The sequence below is a fragment of the Columba livia genome, chromosome W (assembly GCF_036013475.1).
Source record: "Columba livia isolate bColLiv1 breed racing homer chromosome W, bColLiv1.pat.W.v2, whole genome shotgun sequence".
NCBI classification, from domain to species: Eukaryota; Metazoa; Chordata; class Aves; order Columbiformes; family Columbidae; genus Columba; species Columba livia.
In genome coordinates, this window is record NC_088641.1 from 499208 (window position 1) to 522367 (window position 23160).

At 54.1% G+C, this 23160-nt stretch overlaps 1 protein-coding gene across 6 annotated transcripts in view; it reads right to left on the reverse strand.

Moving 5' to 3' along the window:
* The window catches only part of LOC102092327 (E3 ubiquitin-protein ligase NEDD4-like), a 122222-nt gene that overhangs the window by 86527 nt on the left and 12535 nt on the right, over nt 1-23160 (reverse strand). For 4 of the 6 annotated variants that reach the window (XM_065044519.1, XM_065044516.1, XM_065044517.1 and 1 more), the window contains exon 2: nt 8997-9070. In XM_065044519.1, coding sequence (XP_064900591.1) covers nt 8997-9070 — 74 coding nt within the window. Of the gene's footprint in view, nt 1-8996; nt 9073-14123; nt 14139-14768; nt 14974-23160 lie in introns of those variants that run through there. The other 2 variants (XM_065044521.1, XM_065044522.1) reach the window with 2 other exon arrangements.

Genomic DNA, 23160 nt, shown 5'->3' on the forward strand with positions numbered 1-23160 from the left:
CTCACTTGTGTCTTCACAGAGAGCTCTTGTCCTCCTGCAGACGGACACAACGCGAACTTCGCTACCGAAGAAAGCCACTTCGCAAAACCAGTTCCTATGGATGATTCAGTCACGTGAAACAGGTGAATTAAGACCTCCTCCTGGATTGGGCAGGAACCAGGAGCTGTCAAAAGTTCCTAGAAACCAACATTTGCGGGTGCCCCAGGAAACCTACTTAATTAAAAATTAATTACCACTGCACAATGGAGAGCACAGCTCTGAGCCCGCGGCAGTGAGGCGAGTGCAGCCGGCCCGGCGGGGCCAGGCGAGCGCCGTCCTCCGGGACCGGCCCCAGCAGCGCCGCCACGCCGCACACGGGGCCGCGCTTCCAGCGTGGTGCACGGCCCGAACCGAACACCGCGGCCAGCCGGCACCCGGGAACCCGCGCCATCAACACACGAGAACTCCTGATGGACGCGAGCGCCCGCCGCGGGCCCGGCCAGCTGCTCCCGCCACAGCGGCCGCGGGCCGACCAGGGTACTGACACCTGCTGTTTAAACACAGCTCCTCCTCACACAAAACTACGTGTAGTCAGAAACTACATCCAACGTGTTATCACATTCACAAGGCAGGTAAAAAAGGGCCAGACTGCCCGTGCAGCCTTTGTGAGGCCCTGCAAACAGTCACACGAGCGCCCATCTCCACAGCGCCCTGCTGCCCCTCCGCGTGCCCACGTCCGCCCCACCGAGCGCCCCCACGTCCGCCCCACGTCTGCCCCGCCGAGCGCTTCGCCTTGCTCTGAAAAACCAGCCGCTCCTTCCCTCACAGACTTCCCTCAGGCTCCGATTTCCAAGTACTGGGCTGTTCCACAAGCAATAACCCTGCCCGCCCAGCACCCTTGAAAACCAAGGGCCAGCATTTCTCCACATTTTACAATTAGCTACCCAAACAAAATGGAGGCTCATCCCATAATTTTCCGTGCTGTTTCTCTGACTTGCTGTTCGCAGGGCCGTTTCTCTCACTGTTGGGTGTTTTGGCCCTTGTTAAACACACTTTTCCGAGGCGCTCGGCGCTGCTGGCGGGCTCGGCTGTTACCTGTGCCGGGACGGCTGCAGAACCGGCCAGAACCGGCCGGAACCGGCCCCGTCCGGCTCCCCTCACACCGGCCCCGCTGCCAGCACCTGCACACGGACACCCAACGCGCTGACACACTTAAACCAGCGTGTGAACAGAACTCGGTATTCCGCAGCCCTTCACGGCTATATTAACGCCGCTTTTGCGGGCAGGCTCAAGCTGCTTCTGCACTCCAGCCCATACAGATAGGAATTACAGCGTGCGTCAGCTCTGACACTTGTCAGACAACATCAAGAGCTGACTCACTCAACTACAGCCAATTAACAAAAAGGTCGTCTCCCCCGTTTGCCGCCCAAAAGGGCGTCAGACCGCTTTGTGGCGGGTTGGTCCCCGTTACAGGAGGCGGGAACAGGCCCTGCAGCCTCACGTCCTGCAGACAGCGCCTGGACAGGGGACCACAGACAGAGACCCATTTCCTCTCCACCTCACACCGGGATTTTGGGTACCAAGAACTCATTGTTATTGCAATCACATGCAGCACGCACATACAACGCCCCAGGGAGCAAAGGAGCGCCAGGACAGGTAAAACCTCCCCGGCTGCCGTCACACTGCCGGCACTGGAGCTCCCCCACGGCTGCGCTAGGCTGGCAGGCACAGGACGGACGGAGTGAAGCCCTGGAACACACAGGGCGCCCTCGGTCACAGACACGTCACCTTCGGTAGCACAAAGACACTTAACAGCAATGTTCTGTATGCCAGGAGCAAAAACAAATCGAGCCAAGAAAATGCTTCCCTGTTTTAGAGATGATAGGAAATTTGCCATGAGTCATCACCTAAGATTAAGTTCTTAGTTGCAAAGATTGCTGTCATAAGAACGTGTTTATTAAGACAGATTCAAGAGAAGCCCATGCATGCAGGGGTTAGCGGTTGCCTGTCAAAGCTCGGCAGCTACATCTGCAGAAGAGAAGGCAGCTGCCTTCAGATACGGCAACGCAGAGCTGCAGACACGAATTACCCAAGAGAACGGCTTCAGCAACACCAATCAAAAACTGCTGGGAGGGGGGGTTCGGTTTTGTTCTGGTGTGCTGTTACTCACTGCTGCGCGGGGTCTGACGAGATGGGAAGCGTGATGGTGAATCTCGGATCGCTCCTCCTGGCGCAGAAGGTGCCGGGGAGGACGGGCAGGGCCCCGGTGCCAGCCGGCGGCGTGCCGCTCCGCGGGTGCCCACGCATCCCCTTGCACCGACAGCCCACCGCTAACAACTAAGAACCCATCTTTAGAACAGTCAGGTTTTCAACTCCGGTCCCATAGGTCAACATTATCTCGCAAACGCCAGTCTCCTGAAAAAGCCCCATTCTTCGTTTTGTTTCCACTCTCTGTAGATATTTATAAACTTTGTGTAAATTTATAAAACATTCACATGCAACAACACAGCACGTTACAAGTCACACAGTTCGCTGTGTTAATAATGGGCATTGACTAGAGAAATAAGCGACCGAGCAGCACTCTAAGGGCACCAGAGGTGCGAGCGAGCACCCAGACCGAGGCGGGAAGAGGAGAAGGAGGCTCCGTCACCAACGCGCGGTCACCACACAAATCCCGCCGGCTGTCTCCCCAAGGAGCTCACGAGGGGCAGGCGGCCCTGCCGGGTACCAAGGCGACCAAGCGCCACAACGAAGGCTCGCGGTGTCCTGGGCTGCGGGCGCTGAGGCCACGGCCGCAGAGCCGCGCCCAGTGCCGGGCTCACCGGTACGAGAGACACGGACACACCGGAGAGTCCACAAAGGGTCACAGAGGTGATGAAGGGACCCTCTCACACCAGGACAGAGAGAGATCTGGGACTGTTCACCTGGAGCAGGGCCAGGGGGACCTTATCCGCGGGTACAAACACCTGATGGAAGGGACCAAGGCGAGAGAGACGGACTCTTCTCCACGGTGCCCTGAGACAGGACAAGATGCAATGGCGTCAAGGGTTTTGATTGCAGGGTGACAATAAAACCGTGGCAGATGAATTGCTAACCCCCTCTCCTCCCTTCCCACTAAGGACAGGTGATCGGGAGGGAAAGGAGGACAGAGAGAAGAGAGTTGGAAAAATTGAAAATGTTTTACTAATGCTGCTGATAAAATAGAGAAAATAATACAAAATATACAAAACCCATCTGGAAAGTCCCAGCAACTGCAGAGCTGCCAGCCGAAGTCCTGGACTGGACTCTGCAGCCACCCGGAGCTGGATTCAGTCTGTCACTGGCCTCAGTTCGCAGGGACGACTAGCAAGGTCGTCTCCTAATGTGGCCATAAGGAAAAGGGACGAGATCCTCGTGATGTCCCACGTTCATATGAAGCATTCACCTGAATGGGGTGTTCTACTCCGCTGGTCAGTTTCTTGGTCACCTGTTTCCCGCTGCCCCTCTCGCAAGAGATGAAGCTGTCCTTATCAATAACCTCGCATTCCATTGCTATGTCCACCAAAACACGGATCTGCTTCCCCAGGAAAAGCAGCTGATATGAAGCTTGAGCTGACAGGCAAATTCACTACAAGAGAAACTTGGTTTTAGCAAAAGCAGGACAAACGGGCACAAACAGGAGCATGTGGAGCTCCACCTGACCACAGGATTGTTTTGTGTCATGGAAGGAGAACCCACTCCTGGAAGCAGACCTTGGGCCTGGGGGTCTTTTCCAAAATACAAGTTAGGGGAAACAAACTTTTAGATTAAATCTAAAACTTCTCAAACTGCAAGAAATTATTAAAATCCAGATACACTGGGAGTTACACATTAAATCTGTGCTCATTTCCATTGTAAAGTATACAAGTAGAGAGAAAAGATGCTAAATGTTACCAGAATAGCATTTCTGTCTTCTGACAGCCTGTAAACAATACTGCAACACCTCCAATACCATCACAGGCTTTAAAAATGTTTCACCGTTATATTATTTATTGATCTATTTCTACATCAATTTATTCACGTTCATTTTCAATCCAAACAGAGCATTATATATTTATTCACAAAATAATGCTTCTAGAGCAGCACTTCCATATACTTCAAAGCTCTTTACAAAGAAGCCCAGAATTGCGCTCCTTTCCATAGTATTTGGAAGAGTAAGGAATAGCGTAGCTACGCAGCTGAGTATTTAGCACTATGCTTCCTGACGGGCACTACTGAAATATCTGACCGTCTACCTGGCCTTCACAAAACAGTCCAAGGACATGGTTTTGTTTGCTCCTCGGAACAACAACCCAGCATTTTGGTTTTCCGCCGCCCAGAAAACAGCAATCGGACAGAACTGCCGCTTCGCAGAAACACAAGCGACACAAACCCGGGACAGCTTTACTCCATCAGGGAAGGGAAGCAACTACTGCAACACAGTGGATTTTCCTCCTAATTGGGCCTCTCCACGTCCTGGGGTGCGATCGCACCCGTCACGAGGGCACACACCGGCTCTGGGCTCCTCAGCCTGCTAAAAAAGGAGCCAAAAGCCACGTCTGCCACCACGGCGATGATCTCAGAGCAAAGCCCTAAGAACGCACAAAGACTGACTGCTTCTTGGCACAGCGTCCCAAACAAAGCTGAGAGCGCGCATTGCTTTCCTGCCCCCAGTAGCGGAACAGTGTTCATGGAGTGATAACCCTCGAGTGCCCAGGGGGACCAGAAGGATTTAAAGCGAGATGCAGGGGCAGCTGCGCAGCCACCGCGCAGGCTCCCCCACGAGAGGGGGCTAACGCAGGTGGCAAACCGCGTGCAACCTCCCAAAAACAGCACCCTGAGCCCCCAGCCGCTCTGCAGCGGTGAAGCTGATCCTCACTCTGGCCACACAGCCTCCCACAAACAGCACCCTGAGCCCCCAGCCGCTCTGCAGTGGTGAAGCTGATCCTCACTCTGGCCACACAGCCTCCCAAAAACAGCACCCTGAGCCCCCAGCCGCTCTGCAGCGGTGAAGCTGATCCTCGCTCTGGCCACACAGCCTCCCAAAAACAGCACCCTGAGCCCCCAGCCGCTCTGCAGCGGTGAAGCTGATCCTCACTCTGGCCACACAACCTCCCGCAAACCAAAAAATTCACGTCAGAGGCCCCTTGCACCATCCATGCCTCCTCAGTCACGGCCGGGGTGGCTGGGTGCACGCTTCTCCTCACAGGTGCCTTGGCAGGCACGAAACAATAACCTGCATACCACTATATTCGAGTTCCTTGAGATATTGTTCTTTAAGCTGTTTCAAAAATGGAGCTCACAAATTAGGATGGACTGAGATGCATTTATATCCTGCTTTTTACACCCACAAAGAGTAACTGGGATACCTGAAGCTCTCCGGATAAACTCATCTAGACTGAAATCTGTCCTCTGCAAATATTAAACCTGCCTCAGGACTCCCATCAGGGAAACAGCTCAGTTCTTTGTCACTGACAGTGACAAATGCATGTAGAATCTGCTGGTTTTTAATGCACATCAGAAGCACCTACAGCAATAGAAACTATTGCCAGCAGCAAAGTGGAAAAAATAATCCACCACCCAACCACTAACCACCAGGTTATACCTGCTCTAGTTACAGAGAAGTCAGGAAAAAGCACCTCCAGGGGTCCCAGCTCCCATCAACAGGGATCACTCACCGTGTCACACACAGCGTGGAGAGGGTCCCCGACACTCCGTCCTTCCTCCCGCAGCCACCTCCACGAGCCGCCCAGCGGCTCCAGCCACACGCTGTCCAGCCACACGCTGTCCAGCCCAGCCCGTGCCCTGCCGGCGAGCAGATCCGCGCCAGCAGGGCACAGCGAGCGGGACCAGGGCCCCGCACCCACCACCTAAACCAGCCCAAACCCCCACGACTCTGCACCCGGTGGTGCCAGAGCCAGCCCCCTCCCAGGTGACAGAAATCACTGTGCCACATGTGCTGTGCATCAGCAATCACGGGTGTGAACTCCCTAACAGCAGGGCTGACCACACGACACCCGGCTGCTCCAGTTCAATGCGAACACTGAACCCCTATGGCAAGGGCCGGGTTTTAGCAGAAACGCCTCTAGCACCTTCGGTAGATTGGACATGGTTATGTAGCGCCCGAGTCTCCTCACGTCTCACATCAATAAAAAAATACCTGTTGTGCTAACACAATGTATAAAGTGTTCTTCCAAGTTTTCTCAGGGCAAAAAGCAGTTTGCAAAGATCTGGGCAAGAGGGGCAAGCGAGCAGCTGGGACGGAAGGTGAAGCTGCACAGAAGAGTTCCGGGAAAAGTCCCGGCACTGACACATCCAGAAACGGACTCTTGTGTTTCACCAGCTGGTAGGAATGCATTGAATTAATAGCTCTACATGTAAAAAATTAGCGAAAGCAGCTCCTAGCCATGACCCTGGTGGGCGGGCAGCTCGGCGCTCGCCGTGAACCTGCGCCCAGCGCCGGCGGGGTCTGCACAGCCAGGCAGAGCGGATGGAGACGGAGCCGCAGAGCCCTCCGCGGGCTGCGCGGCCACGCGCCGGGCTGTGACCCTGCTACCCCCTACAGAAATACGTGTCAAACAATAACGTGCGTCGGGTGCTAGATACATGCGCCGGTTCACGAGACAGCAGCAAGACTGTCAGGAGCCTCCCATGGTTAAGCGTGCAGGGCCAGCACTAACCCCACACGATTCCCGCTGGCAAGAGCCAGCGGCCATCAGTACACTGCACCCCGCGCTCCCCACAGCTCCGGCACAGCGACAGGCACTGCAGCCGCTTCGCTGTGCGCCAGGGTCGGGCAGCGTGACGTGTTCACCCCGCAGCAAGGTATGCGGCAGGAAACGAAGCCTTCCCAAGGCGTGCCAGCACCTCACTACGTGTGCGATGGGTGACGCCCTCAGCCCCAACGTTTGGAACAGTCCTTTCGCAAAAGTTAAAAACCTAAGTTGGGAATACGGTTTCAACTGCACGGTTCTATGGAAACCCTACTGACTGGAGACCAGTTTATGTCAATATTTAAGGGCCACATCAGTAGAACTCAGTTCAAATTTAACTTTGTTTTAACTTTATGCATTTTCAAAGGGAAAAGATATTTTTAGAATTTATCAATTCCTGCACAACTTTTAGGAGTTCTTTTGAACACATTTTCAGTATTTACCAAAGCCCCGTGAGCAGTGCAGCCGAAGAGACGCTGCCATGCCGGGGATCCGGCTGGACCGTTTCCAGTGCACCCTTTAGTGCACCAAACGAACGCCTAGAAGGATTGCCCTTCTCCCAGACCACTTCTGTGAGCTGGCCATGCACTTCAGGAGTTAGATACAGTTCCTCTTAATGAGCAGATTTCACATTCCAACCCCTTGCTTTACTTTTTTTCAAAAGAAGCGGTAAAATTTAAACCTCTGGAAATAATGCAGAAACAAAATCCAGCCATTAAGTATAAGTAAACCAGAAATCTGTGATCGAATGAAAAGGCCAAATGAAACAAACCTGCAATAAGCAGAGTTCGCACATAACTGTGGTAATTCCAGGGTCAGTATTTGATAGAAATCTCGTTTCCTCCGTGCCTCAGTCCCACCTCTTCGCTCCTCTCTCTGATTTCGGTACCGCAGCATCTCGAGCCAGCCCAAGGGTGGTGCAGGGGCAGAGGCTGATGCTGGGAGCCAGCAGCAGTGCCCCGTGATGGGACACCAGCGCCCCGTGATGGGACACCAGTGTCCTGTGGTGGGACACCAGCACCCCGTGATGGGACACCAGCATCCCATGACGGGACACCAGTGTCCTGTGGTGTGACACCAGCGCCCCGTGATGGGACACCAGTGTCCTGTGGTGGGACACCAGCACCCCGTGATGGGACACCAGCATCCCATGACAGGACACCAGTGTCCTGTGGTGGGACACCAGCGCCCCGTGATGGGACACCAGCACCCCATGACGGGACACCAGTGCCACATGGTGGGACACCAGCGCCCCGTGATGGGACACCAGCGCCACATGGTGGGACACCAGCGCCCCGTGATGGGACACCAGCGCCCCGTGATGGGACACTGGCTCTGCTGCACCTACGGTCAGCATCAAAAGCTGTTCTTCGAACCAGCAAACTTGGGGAGAGAAAGTAAAAAGCTTCATCCCACCATATTCTGCACAAAGGAACGTTTGTTGCAAGTTTCACCAAACAAACTGAAGTTGATTAAACTTTCAACTGCTGCTTTCATGTAGTTTTGAGCTAGACGTGCAAGCTAATGAACAATTTGTAAGCATCACTAAAGAAATGCAGGAAAATCCCCAGGGAAGGCTCATTTATACATTAAGAACTGAGTCATTTATTTCAATAACAGCCAAACTGGATACCGCTAATTTCAAGCTGAAAAAATCCTCTAAGCAGATTGGAGCACCTGAAGTCCAGAATTTCATCCCACTTGGGCTTGAGGCAGCAACGACGTCCAACCCAAGCTCATCCTCGGGGAAAAAACCCACAAGTCCAGCTCTCCAGTTCGTTTTGGCTCCAGAACCAGCTGCTCCCCAATTCCCACCTGACTCGGTTCTTTCAGTCATTGCACAGCAAGCCCCAGCCTGTAGGAAAGCTGTTCCTACACCGTGACTCATTCTGTCGAAACAAAGCACTTGGGAACACACCAAGTGACTGTATCTGTATCTTTCCATTTGACCATTTAAAACCAGTTTTCCTGTTCGACAACTGTTGCTTTGGCCAAAGACCAAACGATGGTCCGCCGGCCCCATCCGTTGCTGCCCGGGCGGAGGGAAGCGCTCACAGGCAGAGCGCCCCGTGCGCCCCAACACCTCCTCCTTCCCCTCAGGCTCCCAGCTTCGCTCCAGGTGCTCCAGGGCCCAACTGGAACTAAAGCCTGGACCTCCGGAGGTGGGCCCAGCGGCCTTCCTGCCAGCACACGTTGCACCGGTTGTAATCAATACATCACATTTACCAACTATCAGTTCGAAAGCATCCATGCCCTGCTAAGCGTATTCTGTTTAAACGCACGGAGCGGCCGACGCGGAACACCCACCTGGCGCCGAAGATGTCTTTTTTCGCCAGATCAATGCCAGAAACCACCTTTACCCTGAGGACACGGGACTCCTCCTGTTAATAAAAAAGAAAACGGGTTTAATGTTTATCCTGTAATTCATTTTGCAAGATCAACAGTTGGCAAGAGAATAACTGTGAATGAACCGGCAGCTTTAGAGAGCAGGAGGCTTTAACAGGTCGGGTTAGGAAACAAAAACCTCTTGCAAGGAGGTACATGCTTTACCTGCCAAACAACAGCCCGAATGCAACTGCAGTCAGAGCTGCTGACGACTTGAACAAAGGCAGAATGAGAGTCAATAACAGTAATAATGTCATGGTAATAATAATGTACCAATAACAGTAATAACAAGAGAAGGACACTTTGCTGAGCAGGGCCATTTCAAATCCTCCATGGCCCACCCTCACAGAAATCCATTCTGCCCAGGCTTTAAAGCCGTCCCTTCAAACACAGGGGAAATACTCATAGCACTTTGTCCAATAACGCTCGCACTTCTTGCTCAGAGAGATGTCTGTGGTTTAATAAAGAAAGAAGTGCAGGATTAAAAATAAATCCTTAAAATGACTGTGCCTAACCTGTCTCATCACCTTGGTATCTAGAGAGCTCGAAAACAACCTTCACTGACACACGGTAATTACTGAGGATGCCTGTTACTAGGACATCAACCTGACACTCAGTTTATTGCATTAAGCTCCTGACGAACATTGGTAAAAACGGCATTTTTCCCTGTTTTCCCCCACCCTGTTTGGCCGGTTTATTTTTGCTGCTTGAAGGGGCCACTGCGATGCAATCTGGACAGGATCCTGCAGAAACAGGTTCTGCGGTCGCCCGTATCAGTTTCAGCGTTTCCCGATAAGCCTCCCAGGACTGCCAGCTACGAGACTCGATCACAGCAACTCGAGACGGTTCCTTGGGCTCGCTCACAAAACAACAGCAGCTTCCACAGGTTCACCCTGGCACCACCACTCCACACTGGCTGCTCCGGGCTGCTGCACCCGCGCTGAGCCGCGCAGCACCCGCGCAGCACCGCGCTGAGCCACGCAGCACCACGCAGCAGCCACGCAGCACCACGCAGCAGCCACGCTGAGCCACGCAGCACCACGCTGAGCCGCGCAGCACCACGCTGAGCCACGCAGCACCACGCTGAGCCGCGCAGCACCACGCTGAGCCGCGCAGCACCACGCTGAGCCGCGCAGCACTGCACTGAGCCGCGCAGCACCACGCTGAGCCGCGCAGCAGCCACACAGCACCCACATTGAGCCGCACAGAACCGCGCTGAGCCGCACAGAACCGCACTGAGCTGCACAGAACCACACTGAGCCGCACAGCACCGCGCTGAGCCGCACAGCACCGCGCTGAGCCGCGCGGCCCAGTTCCACTGCCCGGAAGGACTCAGAGCTGAGTTCTTTCCAGCAGCACTTCACGCTGGCCCAAGTAGTTTGTAACTAGGAAAGCAGAATTCCCCGCCAGGGGAGCCTGATGCTCAGCAGAGCGCTGAGCACGTGCAAAGGAACGATGCAGAGGCGTTGTGTTAGCAGATATTGAGGTTTTTTAGACAGACAAAAGGCAACGAACTTGCAACTTGCAACCAAGAGAAGCCCTTCGATGAGAGAAAGTGCAGGAAAAGAAGTGCAGCCCATTCTGACTTTACTGAAGGAGAACCAGAGGATAAGAAGTTGTGATACTAAATAAAGGAGGACAAAAAGAGGGATTTCTGACAGTTATTATCGGTGCTACTCGGATTTCCTTCCACAAAGCACAACATCAACATTGCTAGAGTGGCATCTTATTTGTGCACTAAAATCACCTCTGCTTATTAACTAAATTTAAAATAAATCAATAAAATCGGGGAAGAGGAAGCAGTCCGACTGCTACGGGATTCCTGATTCAGGGCCTGCAAGACACAAGAACGATGCTCCAGGCCAACCGAACAGGTGGATTACCAAACACGTACTGGCAGCTTCACTTGGCTCCTCGGGGACAGCAGCACCCGCCGCGGTCCCGCCCTGCACACGGGCCCCGGGCCTCTGCGGAACATCCCCCTGTACTGAGCAGAGACTGCGCTTGCACAAGTCTCTTCCAATTTCATACGCGTGAAATACACGTAGTGGTTTTTAAGATAACTAACACACCTCCACTGGAAACAAGGCCTCGCCGAGCTACCCTCCGAGCTCTTCCTTCAGTCAGTTCTTACTGACTTTGGTGACGTCTGTTGTATACAAGGAGCAACGTGGATGTAGGATGATGGAACATTCTTCTGCAGAACACGGCAGCACACAGAGTTCTGAACCACAAGCTGTTCAGACCGCTTGTCTGCAAAGTAATTCTCTCGTAATGCACCAGCTCTTCTCACCTGTATCATCTCGCCCAAAAGCGCTCCCCAGAGCAGCAACCACGGGTGTTCCCAACAGCACGAGAGGGTGTTCCAGCTCGGAACACAGACCTGCCCGGCTGCGGGCGGCCAGCAGCCCAAATCGCACCCCAATCCTGCTCCCCCACCCCCGGCGCCGGGGGAATGGAAAACAACAACACGTTTTTCACATTCTCATGCCTGCTCCTCGTGCCCCAGTTTCATCACCTATCTCCAAGGATGCTGTGCCTGGGTAAAGAAAGGAGTTAAGTTTCCAGAGCGACAGAGATTACCCTCACCTCATTGTCCGAAATCAGACACAGGAGACCTGAAACACAGAGCACCAACTACCCAGGTGGGGTCACCTCCCTCCTCTGGAAAGACTGTGCCAGGAAAGAGAACCAGCGCTTTGCTGTGTTTTCCTGGTAAACCCAGGGCACGACAGAGAGCAGCCACGACAAGATCACCAGAATCACTGAACCTGGAGAAGTTCTGAGTGAGAAGACCAAGGATCCAAACCGCAAACCAAGTGATCTCTTCACAGCTTTGAGCCCGAGCCCATGTTCCGCTGAGCAGTGCCTACGCTTGCGGAGACTGAGGACATGTTCCCACACACCTCCCTCCCAGCAGGAAGTGCCAGGCGAAGCCGCTCTCCTGTCCGGTCTCCTCCACTCCCACGAGGTTTCTGAGCCGCGACCACCACCCTGAGCTGCAGAGCGGCCAACGACGCGCCAGCAACACGAGGACAAGGGCAGAGGAGGGGGCGGCCGGGGCAGCCGCTAGAGCCAGCACCGCTACGTGAAGATTTACGGGCAGCAGGGCCAGAGATCCGAGCGCAGCCTACACCACTCAGTCATGTGTGGCTGAACTACGTACAAGCACGGAGAACATCTTCACCGATTCTGTGTCATCCGGACACACCCTCCGGATTAAATAATCATAAAACCGCCAAAGACTTAACCGTCACTGCCAAATTAGCCACCTATAAACCAGGACCGCTTGCCAACAGCTCCCGTCAGCCCGGGGCTGGTTGCTGGCGCCCAGCACAGGGTCTGGGGCTGCTCCCAGAGCGGGACTGGGACACTGCAAACCGCCCCTGGGGCTGCTCCCAGAACAGGACTGGGACACTGCAAACCGCCCCTGGGGCTGCTCCCAGAACGGGACTGGGACACTGCAAACCGCCCCTGGGGCTGCTCCCAGAACGGGACTGGGACACTGCAAACCGCCCCTGGGGCTGCTCCCAGAGCGGGACTGGGACACTGCAAACCGCCCCTGGGGCTGCTCCCAGAGCGGGACTGGGACACTGCAAACCGCCCCTGGGGCTGCTCCCAGAGCGGGACTGGGACACTGCAAACCGCCCCTGGGGCTGCTCCCAGAACGGGACTGGGACACTGCAAACCGCCCCTGGGGCTGCTCCCAGAACGGGACTGGGACACTGCAAACCGCCCCTGGGGCTGCTCCCAGAGCGGGACTGGGACACTGCAAACCGCCCCTGGGGCTGCTCCCAGAGCGGGACTGGGACACTGCAAACCGCCCCTGGGGCTGCTCCCAGAATGGGACTGGGACACTGCAAACCGCCCCTGGGGCTGCTCCCAGAGCGGGACTGGGACACTGCAAACCGCCCCTGGGGCTGCTCCCAGAACAGGACTGGGACACTGCAAACCGCCGCTGGGCCGCAGGCCCCGCCAGCCCACCCTAACAGACCCCGGCCAGCGGACACGCGGTGTGTTCTCACAGCTCTGCTCAACATCAGCAGGGACCAACCCCAACACTGGTTGCACAGTCACACCCCATCCAACAGCATCTGCACTAAAATGCCAAAGGGAACACGGGAATATTTGAAATCAGCAAGATCTGTGCTCCTCTCCCCACTTCCCAAGACCACAATGGGAGCTTTTGACCTGGATTCCTTCCTCTTCATTCTATATTTAGTAATCACTGTACTTAGATGATTTAAACAGTCTGGTGCTGACAGTGGTTAACAGCAGCAACTAACTGCTGCATCATCTCTAAATCACCGTTAGTGATCTTGCGGAGCGGGTATATAAGAGGCAGTCCCCTGGTTCTGCTCGGAGCTGAGCACCCGTTGAAGGGAGCAGCACAGCGCTGCTGCACGTGCGGGGCTGTGCGTGCACACCGTGGCGCCCGCCGGCTGCCGGTTCAGCATCACAACACGTTTACAGCACTTCCGAAGGCTCGCTGTGCAAGCTCTTCCTGCCCGTGCCCGGCCCTCAGCCCGCACCTCGCCCGCTGCCGCCATGAAGCGCTGGGTTAGGCATTAACGCTCCACCGCCGACCACATCCACGCTTCATTCTGCCTTGTCCAATGATTAACGCAAAGTTTGTGTACTCTTGCCTCCCTGAAAATGTCAGAGGTTACATAGTTCTCCTCTTTCCCGAAGGACAACCTTCAGACAGATGGCGTTTTCTGGTCTCTACCTCACACCGCCAGTTGTCCCGGTTTGGTGGGGACAGAGTTAATTTTCCTCTTGGCAGAGCAGGAACCAAGCTGGAAACTGAACACCAACAGGCAGCGAAACCCGGCCCTCGCTGACAACAAACAGGCCCTGATGCACCTCAGCAAACAGATAAGGGAATACAGATGCCTTTACAGATTCAGGAGACTGTCGTATGTGTGTTTATGTGCATGATTCGCACTTTTAAATTCTTTTTTAAACGAACTCCACATTTACTTTCTCCAGGTGCTCTGAAAAGCACAGTCATTTGTAACCCGCACTAACGCACTCTCGTTCAGAAAACGTCCTCGGAAGCCTCCTGCCCTCGGTCAGCGCTGCGGGGAGGGCTGGGGGCGCGGCGGGTGAAACACGGGCTGTGCGTGTCCTCCCCCCGGAGAACAGCCCCGCACACACCAGCTAACGCACACCCGCGTGCCAGGAACACCGCCCTGAACAAGGACGCAGCTCACAACCCTGCGTTGTGAATACACACAAGAGGAAACCCACAGCGGCCCAGAGCCGGTGTCAGAGCAGAGCTGCAGGCATCACAGAAAGTCCCGCGATAGATTCAGAGCGCACGCTGAGAGCACTGAAATAACAATCAATAGGGGTATAAAATTAGAAGCTTGGCTTTTTAAAACGAACAGACCAGTGTGAAAGGCACAACGTTTGGATCAATGCAAACCAATATCTGAACAGACGCCATGCAGACCAGAGATTAAGCACTGAATATGTTCCCCTGCAAACACCTTACAAAAGGTGTACAAAAGCATCCATAAAGTCAAATCCCTCCAGACGGACAGACCTCCTCTCACGCTTTCCGAGTCGCACAGACCCGGCAGCCTCGGTCACACTGGCTGGGGACACCAGGACCAGCGCCACCCGGGTGCTGGAGCACACCAGACGTCACTCTGAGGTGCCCACGCCGGCACCGAACGCCGAACTTACCAGAGAACAGCCGGTGGCTCCAGCACTGGCCCCCCCGCCGGCAGGACGTGTCCCAGAGCCACCCAGAGCCACCGCGGCTGGGCGACAAACGCCCTTCACCACGGCAACGGGGCGACAGGACGGCAACCGAGGGCTTCACCTGCAGAAGGGCCGGCGGAGGCGCAGGGCGCGGCGGGGGGCCGCCGTGTGCCCTCCTCTCTGTGCGGAGCCATTCCCGTCCCAGACACAGACAGGCGCCAGCCAGGGAAATTTCCACTGAAACCAGATGGGGCTGGAGCGCTACCTGCACACTGAGACTCTGCCAATCCGGTTTCAGCCACTGAGCACCTCGGCTCGGCTTTTATTGCACCTGACAGTTTGCAAAACACAACAAAACAGAAAAGACAACAGATCTTTAACTCCGTGTTTTGTTGCAAAACACATCGGAATGCAAAAGATGACAAAGCTTTAACCCAATGTTTTAGCCACCGGAACTCTGGTTATCCCCAATGAAAAACCAGGCAGCCCCCGAGTGTTGGACACAATAAAAACATCTGGCCACACAAACAAACAGCTCCTTAATTCTCTCTGTTACTGTGAAACATCAACAAGGACTTGCAGCTTCAAAACAAAATAGAATACTTGTCACCTACTTAAAAAAGAGCAAAGTTTTTTCTACAGCGCGCCCAACAGGCCAGGCTGCTCCTAAATGTTCCAGCAACTGAGCATGCCAGCGGTGTCAGTCCCAGACAAGTGACTGCAGGAGAGTCCTGCTGACTCTCACTTGGATTTCTTGGCGGATCAAACCAGCCCAGGTCGTGACTGAGTGAAAAACCCACACTGTACGTGAGCATCTCCCCCAGCGTTGTGACCGAGTGAGAACCCGCGCTGTACGTGAGCATCTCCCCCAGCATTGGGACTGAGTGAGAACCCGCGCTGTACGTGAGCATCTCCCCCAGCACTGGGACTGAGTGAGAACCCGCGCTGTACGTGAGCATCTCCCCCAGCATTGGGACCGAGTGAGAACCCGCGCTGTACGTGAGCATCTCCCCCAGCCCGTCCCCACGGCAGATCGCCCTGTTCCACCGCACCGCCGCTTCCGAACCAAAACTGGTGTGCATTTAAAGAGAACACGGCCAAACACCTCCAGAGCAACTAGAAAGGCCGCGAGCCGAGCAGGGAGGCGCAGGTGACACGCCGGGACCCGCCAGCCGGAGGAGCTGCTGTTCTGTCCCGCACCCGGAGAGAACAGCTGAGCCCCTGGGAACACCACAGGGACCTTTGGAAGGTCATACCAACAGTACGTGACAAGCCTCAGTATAATTCTTGTGATATCTTAATCTCGGAATCTGTGAGTGGCAATTGGCAGCCTTTGATAAAAATCTCAGCTCTGCAGAGAACACACGACCATGCACTGAGCGTACGAACCGCATCTCCCCTCTCTGCAGCTCAGCACGGGAAAACAAACCTAAGACAAAGGTCACCAGGTTACAACCTACTTATCTGGCTAAGCATGACAATTAAACTCCTATTTCAGGTTCAGGCGCTGATCAAATTCCCCCTCAGCAAGTCTGAGACTAAAACAAATGGTGCCTTTTGTCCCTGCAGAACTCTCAGTGCTCACTGCACGATGGTACATATTTAAACGAAAAACATTCCGAGAACTGTGCGAATCTTAACCTCATACAACAAAAAACTACTAAATGTTTAACACTGATTCAAGTGCTACTTCTGGGACTTAGGAGCTCTATGAAGAGGGACCATATTCCTGTCTCCTTGGCCAGACCGGCACAGCTGGGGAGGAAATGCAGCAGGGAGAATTTCGGAAAGGCACGGATTTGTCTCAGAGGGACAGTTCCGGGATGCTGCTCTTGCACGTGGGCAAACAGCCCACACAGTGACGTGAGACAGGTAGAAACACACCCGTCAGGAGCAACGTATGGAGACCAAACGTACTCGTGTGCCGGCCACGGGGTTTGCAACCGGGGCTCACAACTCCCAGCCCGATGCTGAAAGAACTTCAAATGAATGGACTTGCTGTACAGCACAAGACTTTGTTCTCCTTATTTAACATTTGGACCTCTTTGTATCACTCCCTAAATGAATTAAGCTAACCGACGTGTTTTCTGCACAGCCTAACCGATCCAACTCCCAGCAGTCTCCTGCGGGCTGTGCTGGTGAAGAACACTCTTACCCACAGCTCTCCTCGGGTTTTAGCAGCCCTGTCCCACGGCAGAGCCCGCACCAGAGCACGCACCAAAGCCCGCGCCAGAGCCCGCGGCAGAGCCCGCACCACAGCCTGCGGCAGAGCCCGCACCAGAGCCCGCACCACAGCCCGCACCACAGCCCGCACCAGCCACAGCCCACCGGGCCGGTCCCTGCTCCTGTGGTACCTCCAAGGAAAGAAAAAGACACTGTAGTAGAAGACAGGACGGTATATTCACTGAACCATCGGCATGTGTCCTACATGTACGGTATGGGAAAGTCTCTTTCTGAAGGAAACCCCAACCTGCTTTTCTCCAGACAAGCCGAGAGAAGAATTCATCTTTGGCGGAGGCAGAGGGACAGGAAAAGCACTTATTACACATTGCTATGAGAATACAAACACGGCTTTGAGGCGGCCAGCGCATTTGCAGAAGCCTGGGGCCTGAAGTGACCCTGCTGTACGGCCCTGGGTGTACGAGGCAAAACAAATAATCACAACCAACCTACAGAAACCACGCGAACCCCCCACCCTCATCTGAACCAGCCATCTGCATCCAAACTGAAAATGCACTGCAAATCTAAACAGGGGGTTCAGAAAGGAAAACCTGATAGCAACTGCTTTGCTTCCCCTTAGGGGATACAGAAACTCAGCCAATTCATTAAAACCTCAAGCCTTTATTTAAACAATTATTTAACTTTCTGGCACACAAAAATAGTCCTTTGAGTATGAACGACCATAAAATAAAGGCATCGTGTTTTTACATGTAGGACGATTGCATTACACTGGCCCTGATGCTGGTCAAAGCTTTGCCAGCAGCGGGTGAAACAAGCCAGCCGGTTTAATTTCAGATACTCGTTATCCTCGGGTCGGTGTCCGGACAGATCTATTGCTGTCCAGCACGCACAAGAGCAGCACTTCAAATCCTATCGGTCACAAGAGAAGCAAACAATCCATTTCTACAGTGAGCGTCTAACAGTCTCGTCCGATACTGAAAAACGGTCTCAATTCCCAATTAGGAGCCCGCGGTGAGGAGTCGCAGATGGACGGAGTCGGCTTGATCTGCAGGCATCTTTTCCAGCGGCAACGGGGTTTATCTGGGTATTCACCTCTCCCCAGTCCGCATCACCTGGGTCTCTACGGTTTGCTGACAAAGAGCGCATCAGCCTGGGGCACAAAGGGGAACCCGGTGTTTTCAAATGTTAATAACAGTAACAGCAGTACAAACACAGGTTAGAGATTACTCTGAAACAGACAAAACCAACATTCCCAGAAAAACAGTTTCAAGACAATTGTGGTGAGGAATGGGGCAGGTGGAGAAGAGGTTTAAAAGGAGCGTGGTTAAGAATCAGTAAGCTCGGTTTTGTTTGCAGACAACGACACGTGCAGGCTCCAAGGAGATGGTGCTGGCCAAAGGGCAACTGGGCGCGCAGGCCAGAGACCAACGCGCCGCAGGAGCAACCGCGGCCTGTGCACACACAGCGCTCCAGACATCGCCTGTTCAAGCAAGATTCGCAAAGACTGGTATCCTCCTCCTTTAAACCCTGAGGACATGGTCAGCTTTGATTAACAAGCCCCGCGCTGACTACTATCATACCACAGACTGATGCCCACACCTCCCTGGTGGAAAGCCTGGAAGCGGCTGTCGGTAACCATGAAATGCGGGATCACACCGTCCCACGCGCTGAAGCGCGCATTCACAAGCATGGCGCTGCTCACCGGCTTCGAGCTTTTGGTCCATTTTGTAAAGGCGTGCAAATCTCAAAGACCCGCTAACCCCTTCCCCGCGTGGAAGGCCGATCACACGAGCAAACGTGCAAAAGAAGGTCCCGCATCGCAGGGGGGAGCTTCAGTTGTTCTTCATTCCAGTAGCCCAATTAGTTGCCAACCGATCACACAAGCGTGTTTACGTAACCACAATCCATATCCTTGTTAGATATTTAATGATTTTCGACCATAAACAGTCAGCTTTATTGCGGCTGCTCTGTTTGATGACAGAACACGCATTCAATAAAGCCGTAACCCAGCAAACTGCGACTGGAGGCCCCTTTCCAGCCTCATTTCTACGTGCGGTGACGCGTCCGTATCGCGGGGCCGGCCGGGGCGCGGCGGCGCTGGGGAGCGCACCAGCAGGCCGGAGGACGCCGGCCGGAGCCTCACAGCCTGAAACGGCTCTGCAAGGAGAGCTGCTGGCTGCAGCACGCCGGCCCAGCGCCGCAGCGGCACGTCCGCAGTGTAAACGGTCACCTGAAGAGCTAACGCTGCCCTAGAGGGCAAGATGCGCTTCTCTTGGCTCACCAGAATGCGTAAAGCGAAACTCTTACTTCACAGAGATTGTGTGGAGATGCACAAGCTTGACTGATTCCATGCGCACTTTGCATCGAGAGCAGGGGAAAAGCTCTCGGAGCCTGAACAAAATTAGGAAAAGTTCAAAACAAAGATATTTCCAAGTTTTTTTAAAGAAAATAGTTTAATTTTTCTCTTCTGTTCAAACCAGAGCTGAAGTGTGATTGTAATGTCAATGATTACACCTTCCAGTCATGAAGTATTAGTGCTGGGTTACTACATTTGCTGTGATTCACCACAACGCATTCAGCAGTGGTAACTTCAAGCACACTAGAACAGTACCATTGGAGATCACTGCTTAACCAACAACACGGTAAACTGTCAGGTGCAATGCCAGGTACTCCTGTTCATCCTGGTTTGAGCTGTGGAGGAAAACTAAGCAAAGATGCTAAAAAGCAATATGCAGTGCTACAAATCCACAACATGCGTCTGAAAGCAATTTTAGGAAGATTAGTGAACTCTGGTGGCACTAGGTCTCATTCTAGAATGTCAGCGCTGGTATACTGACCCAGTCCAAAGAGCGGGTCTGAGAGGCGGCACACGGCTCTGCCGGGAACACGGCAGCAGGCGGTGCGACACGCGGACAGGGGACGGACGGGGACACCCAGAGCCTGGCGGCCGATGGGAACCAGGCTGCACTCCCCGCCCGTTCGTCAGCTGTACGGCTGTAACTATCGCGACAGCTCGGGGCAGGGGGCAGGAACCGGAGTTCTCAGAGAAAGACTCAATTTCCTGACACAATTTGTCTTCTTGCACAAATCACCCCATTATCCAACCAGAAATGAAATTAGGCGCCCCAGCTCTCAGCTGCAGTTCACGATTAACGTCGCTGTACGAGTCCCCGGTTTTCGCAGCGCAGAAGCTCTGGGGCAGTCAGCAGGCGAGGGGCGCAGCCGGCCCAGCACCGCTCCGCTCCGGCCTTCTCGCCAGCTTCAGCAAGTTTGTTGCTGAAGAAACACCAAGTGACGCCCTCCAGCAGCACCGGCCCCTGCTCCAGCGCCCACCGACACCGGGGTGTTACGAACAGCCAAGGAAGCGGACAAAGTACTGTGAAAAACAGCTGTAGTCAACAAAATATTAACAAGAACACGACCGATGCAGGAGGCTAAATTCAAGTAACTTGCAATAGCTACAGAAGTTATGGCTTATGCATACATGCATTTTTCAGGAGCGAGAAAAGTAGATACTATCTTTAATTAAAGGACACACGATCACTGCTCAAAAATGCCAAAGGCATGCTGGAGCTGATGTACATGGTCAAAACGATCAATCACAGCCAGTTAATCACTAGCGAATCAACAGGACTGGGTACAAAAATACATCACTTCTGGTTGGAGGAGAAATGCTGGTTAACCAGCTAACAGATGGTTTGCCATGGTGTGTAAGATCACGTTATCCAGCGGCGGAGCCGTGCCAGCACCCACGCGTCCTCCTCGCTAGCCCCGTTCCCAGCGCTGCACCGCGGAAGTGCCGCTAGCGCCCACGGCAGCTCTCCTCCGCTAATGAAAGATGCTCCTCTTCGCACACTCTGAAAGAAGAGACACGTCTATTTCTAAAAAGGTGAAAAAATACAGCACTACCAAGAACTTAGTTCTGTTAGGTTTACGTAAATAATTTGCGCACACGTACTGAGGATGGAAGGCTCGGGGTTTCTTGGTTTTGCGGGGCTTGGTGCATTGTTCGTTTTGGTTTTGTTGGGGTTTTTTAGTTGTTTCAGTTGCTCACAGGGAACTCCTATAAATAAGGGCATTGTTGCTGGACAAAGCGCAGAGGTTAGCTCAGGCACTTGTGCCCAGAATGGTACTTGACACTGACGAGACTCTGAAACGCTCATTAAAATATTCAGCACTCACTATCCCAAACAAAGGCCGCACTCTGTGTCCTGCCAGGCGCTCCGGGCGAGCCGAACAAGAGCCACATTCAGCACCGCCGTGCGGCAGAAGATGTGCAGTCAGGTGGGCCACTCACCACGGGCCCTGGGCCCGGGGCAGCACAGATGTGTTCTTGGAGCACACAGGAAAAGGGACCAGCAGGCACGGAACCGCAAGGTTCCGCAGCCAGGTTACAAGGCACAGAACAGCTCGTGCCCCATGGGCGATGCCACAGTGAAAGCAATCATTGCCTCGTCACAACCGGACCGAGCCTCAGCATCACCCGACCAGCACAGCGCAGCTCCGCTGAGTGCGGAATCACCCGACGGGCCAGAGACGGGCTGTGCCGAGGGTCACCCGGCGAGCGGAACGTTTGGTGCCAAGGGAGAACGCCCGCCCAAAGCTTCAGTGGAACGGGTGAGGCCGGGGTGACGCTGCAGGAACAGAGGGAGACCTGGAGAACACAGCGCCGGAGGAAAAGCTCACGTTCCTCCACGTAATGAGTCGCTGCCCAGGGACCGGAGCACGACTGAAGCTGAGGAAAGTCACAGCACAACGGGTGGGCTGCCAGAGGTGCAAGGCAGTAACGAGAGCGAGAAACTAACATTAATCACCAAGGCCTCAACCTCTTGCCACAACTCTGCCTTGATTCATTTTGATCATCTCAGAGAAGCCCAGCAGCTTTTTAACTCGGTAATCGTCCAAGCGGTCTTCCCCAAGCCACTGCGCAAATGCAAAAGGGTAATTGTTATGTTGGCTGGCATGCAAAGACTGCTACATTTGGGAATATCTCGATATTTCTGCATCCTTCAGCAGTGAGTGCTGCCTCCCCACAGCATTCTTAGCTCCCCACCAGTGATATGGCCACCCTACTCTTTCCTCATCCAGCCTTCCCTAAAACCTACACGAGGTCAGAAAATTGTGGAAGATAACATTAAATCAATATACCCCTGTCCCCCTAAACCTCCTGCCTTCCGTGCACCTTTCAGGCACTGAAAACAGCTCTGGAATACTTGAGTGGAAGAAACCTCTCCATGAAAAGGCTTTTCTGAAGTGCAGGTCATTCTCTGCTTCCGTTTACCAACAACCAGGTCTTGCCATTTGACTGGAAGACTCTGGATTGTTCAACAAGAAAAATCTCTTTAGTGTCCATAGAACAGCAGGTGTGTTCCAGTCTACATAAGACCTAAGGACTCCAACACTAACGGCCAGCTTAACGGTGGAGAAGGGCTTAAACATCTTCTGAAAAGCACAATGAGCACGAATACCACCTTTATCTAAGACAACGTGAAGAGCACAGGCTGCAATCAGAGACGGGATGTGAAATCCAAAGCTCGAGGACCGCGGGCACCCTCACGCCCGGCCCTGGGCAGCACGGCCAGACGCCCGCTCTCCAAGCCGCTGTTTAAACTCGGGATTTAACACCGAGCCCAGCGATGTGCAGCGGGACAGGGCGACCTGCTGCTTCCCCGGGTACCAGAAAACAGATTGGGAGATCCAGCAGGAAGAACAACAAAGTGTCTCTGAACAGAAGAGCTGTTGCTAGGCAAAGACATGACTCACGTGAATGCCAGAGCCAGAAGAGGAATCGGGAAGTCCAGACAAGAGCTGTGGATGGCTGTTCTCACAGAGGCCCTGGACGTTCAGAGATCCCCCATTCAAAGGGAACATCTTTAAACCACACAACGTATGTTCCTCACAACCAGCTCCTCCCATGATCCATCCACACCAGGGCGGCCCGGCTGTGGGTACGGGATTCCCCGGGAGCTCTGCCCCTCGGGGACAGGGACAGGGGCCCCAACAGCCCCGGGTGAGCTGTCACAGCTGCTCGGGAAGCAAAGCCACCCCAGGCCGGAGTGTGTGACGCGCCGATGGAGCTACCTGTGCTCAGGCACCCGGCAGCCCCAACGTGACATTCGGGCTGGGGACATCTGCGCTGCCTCGTCTCCGATACACATTGGGATGCCGAGCGCCAAACACACCGAAACCAGCT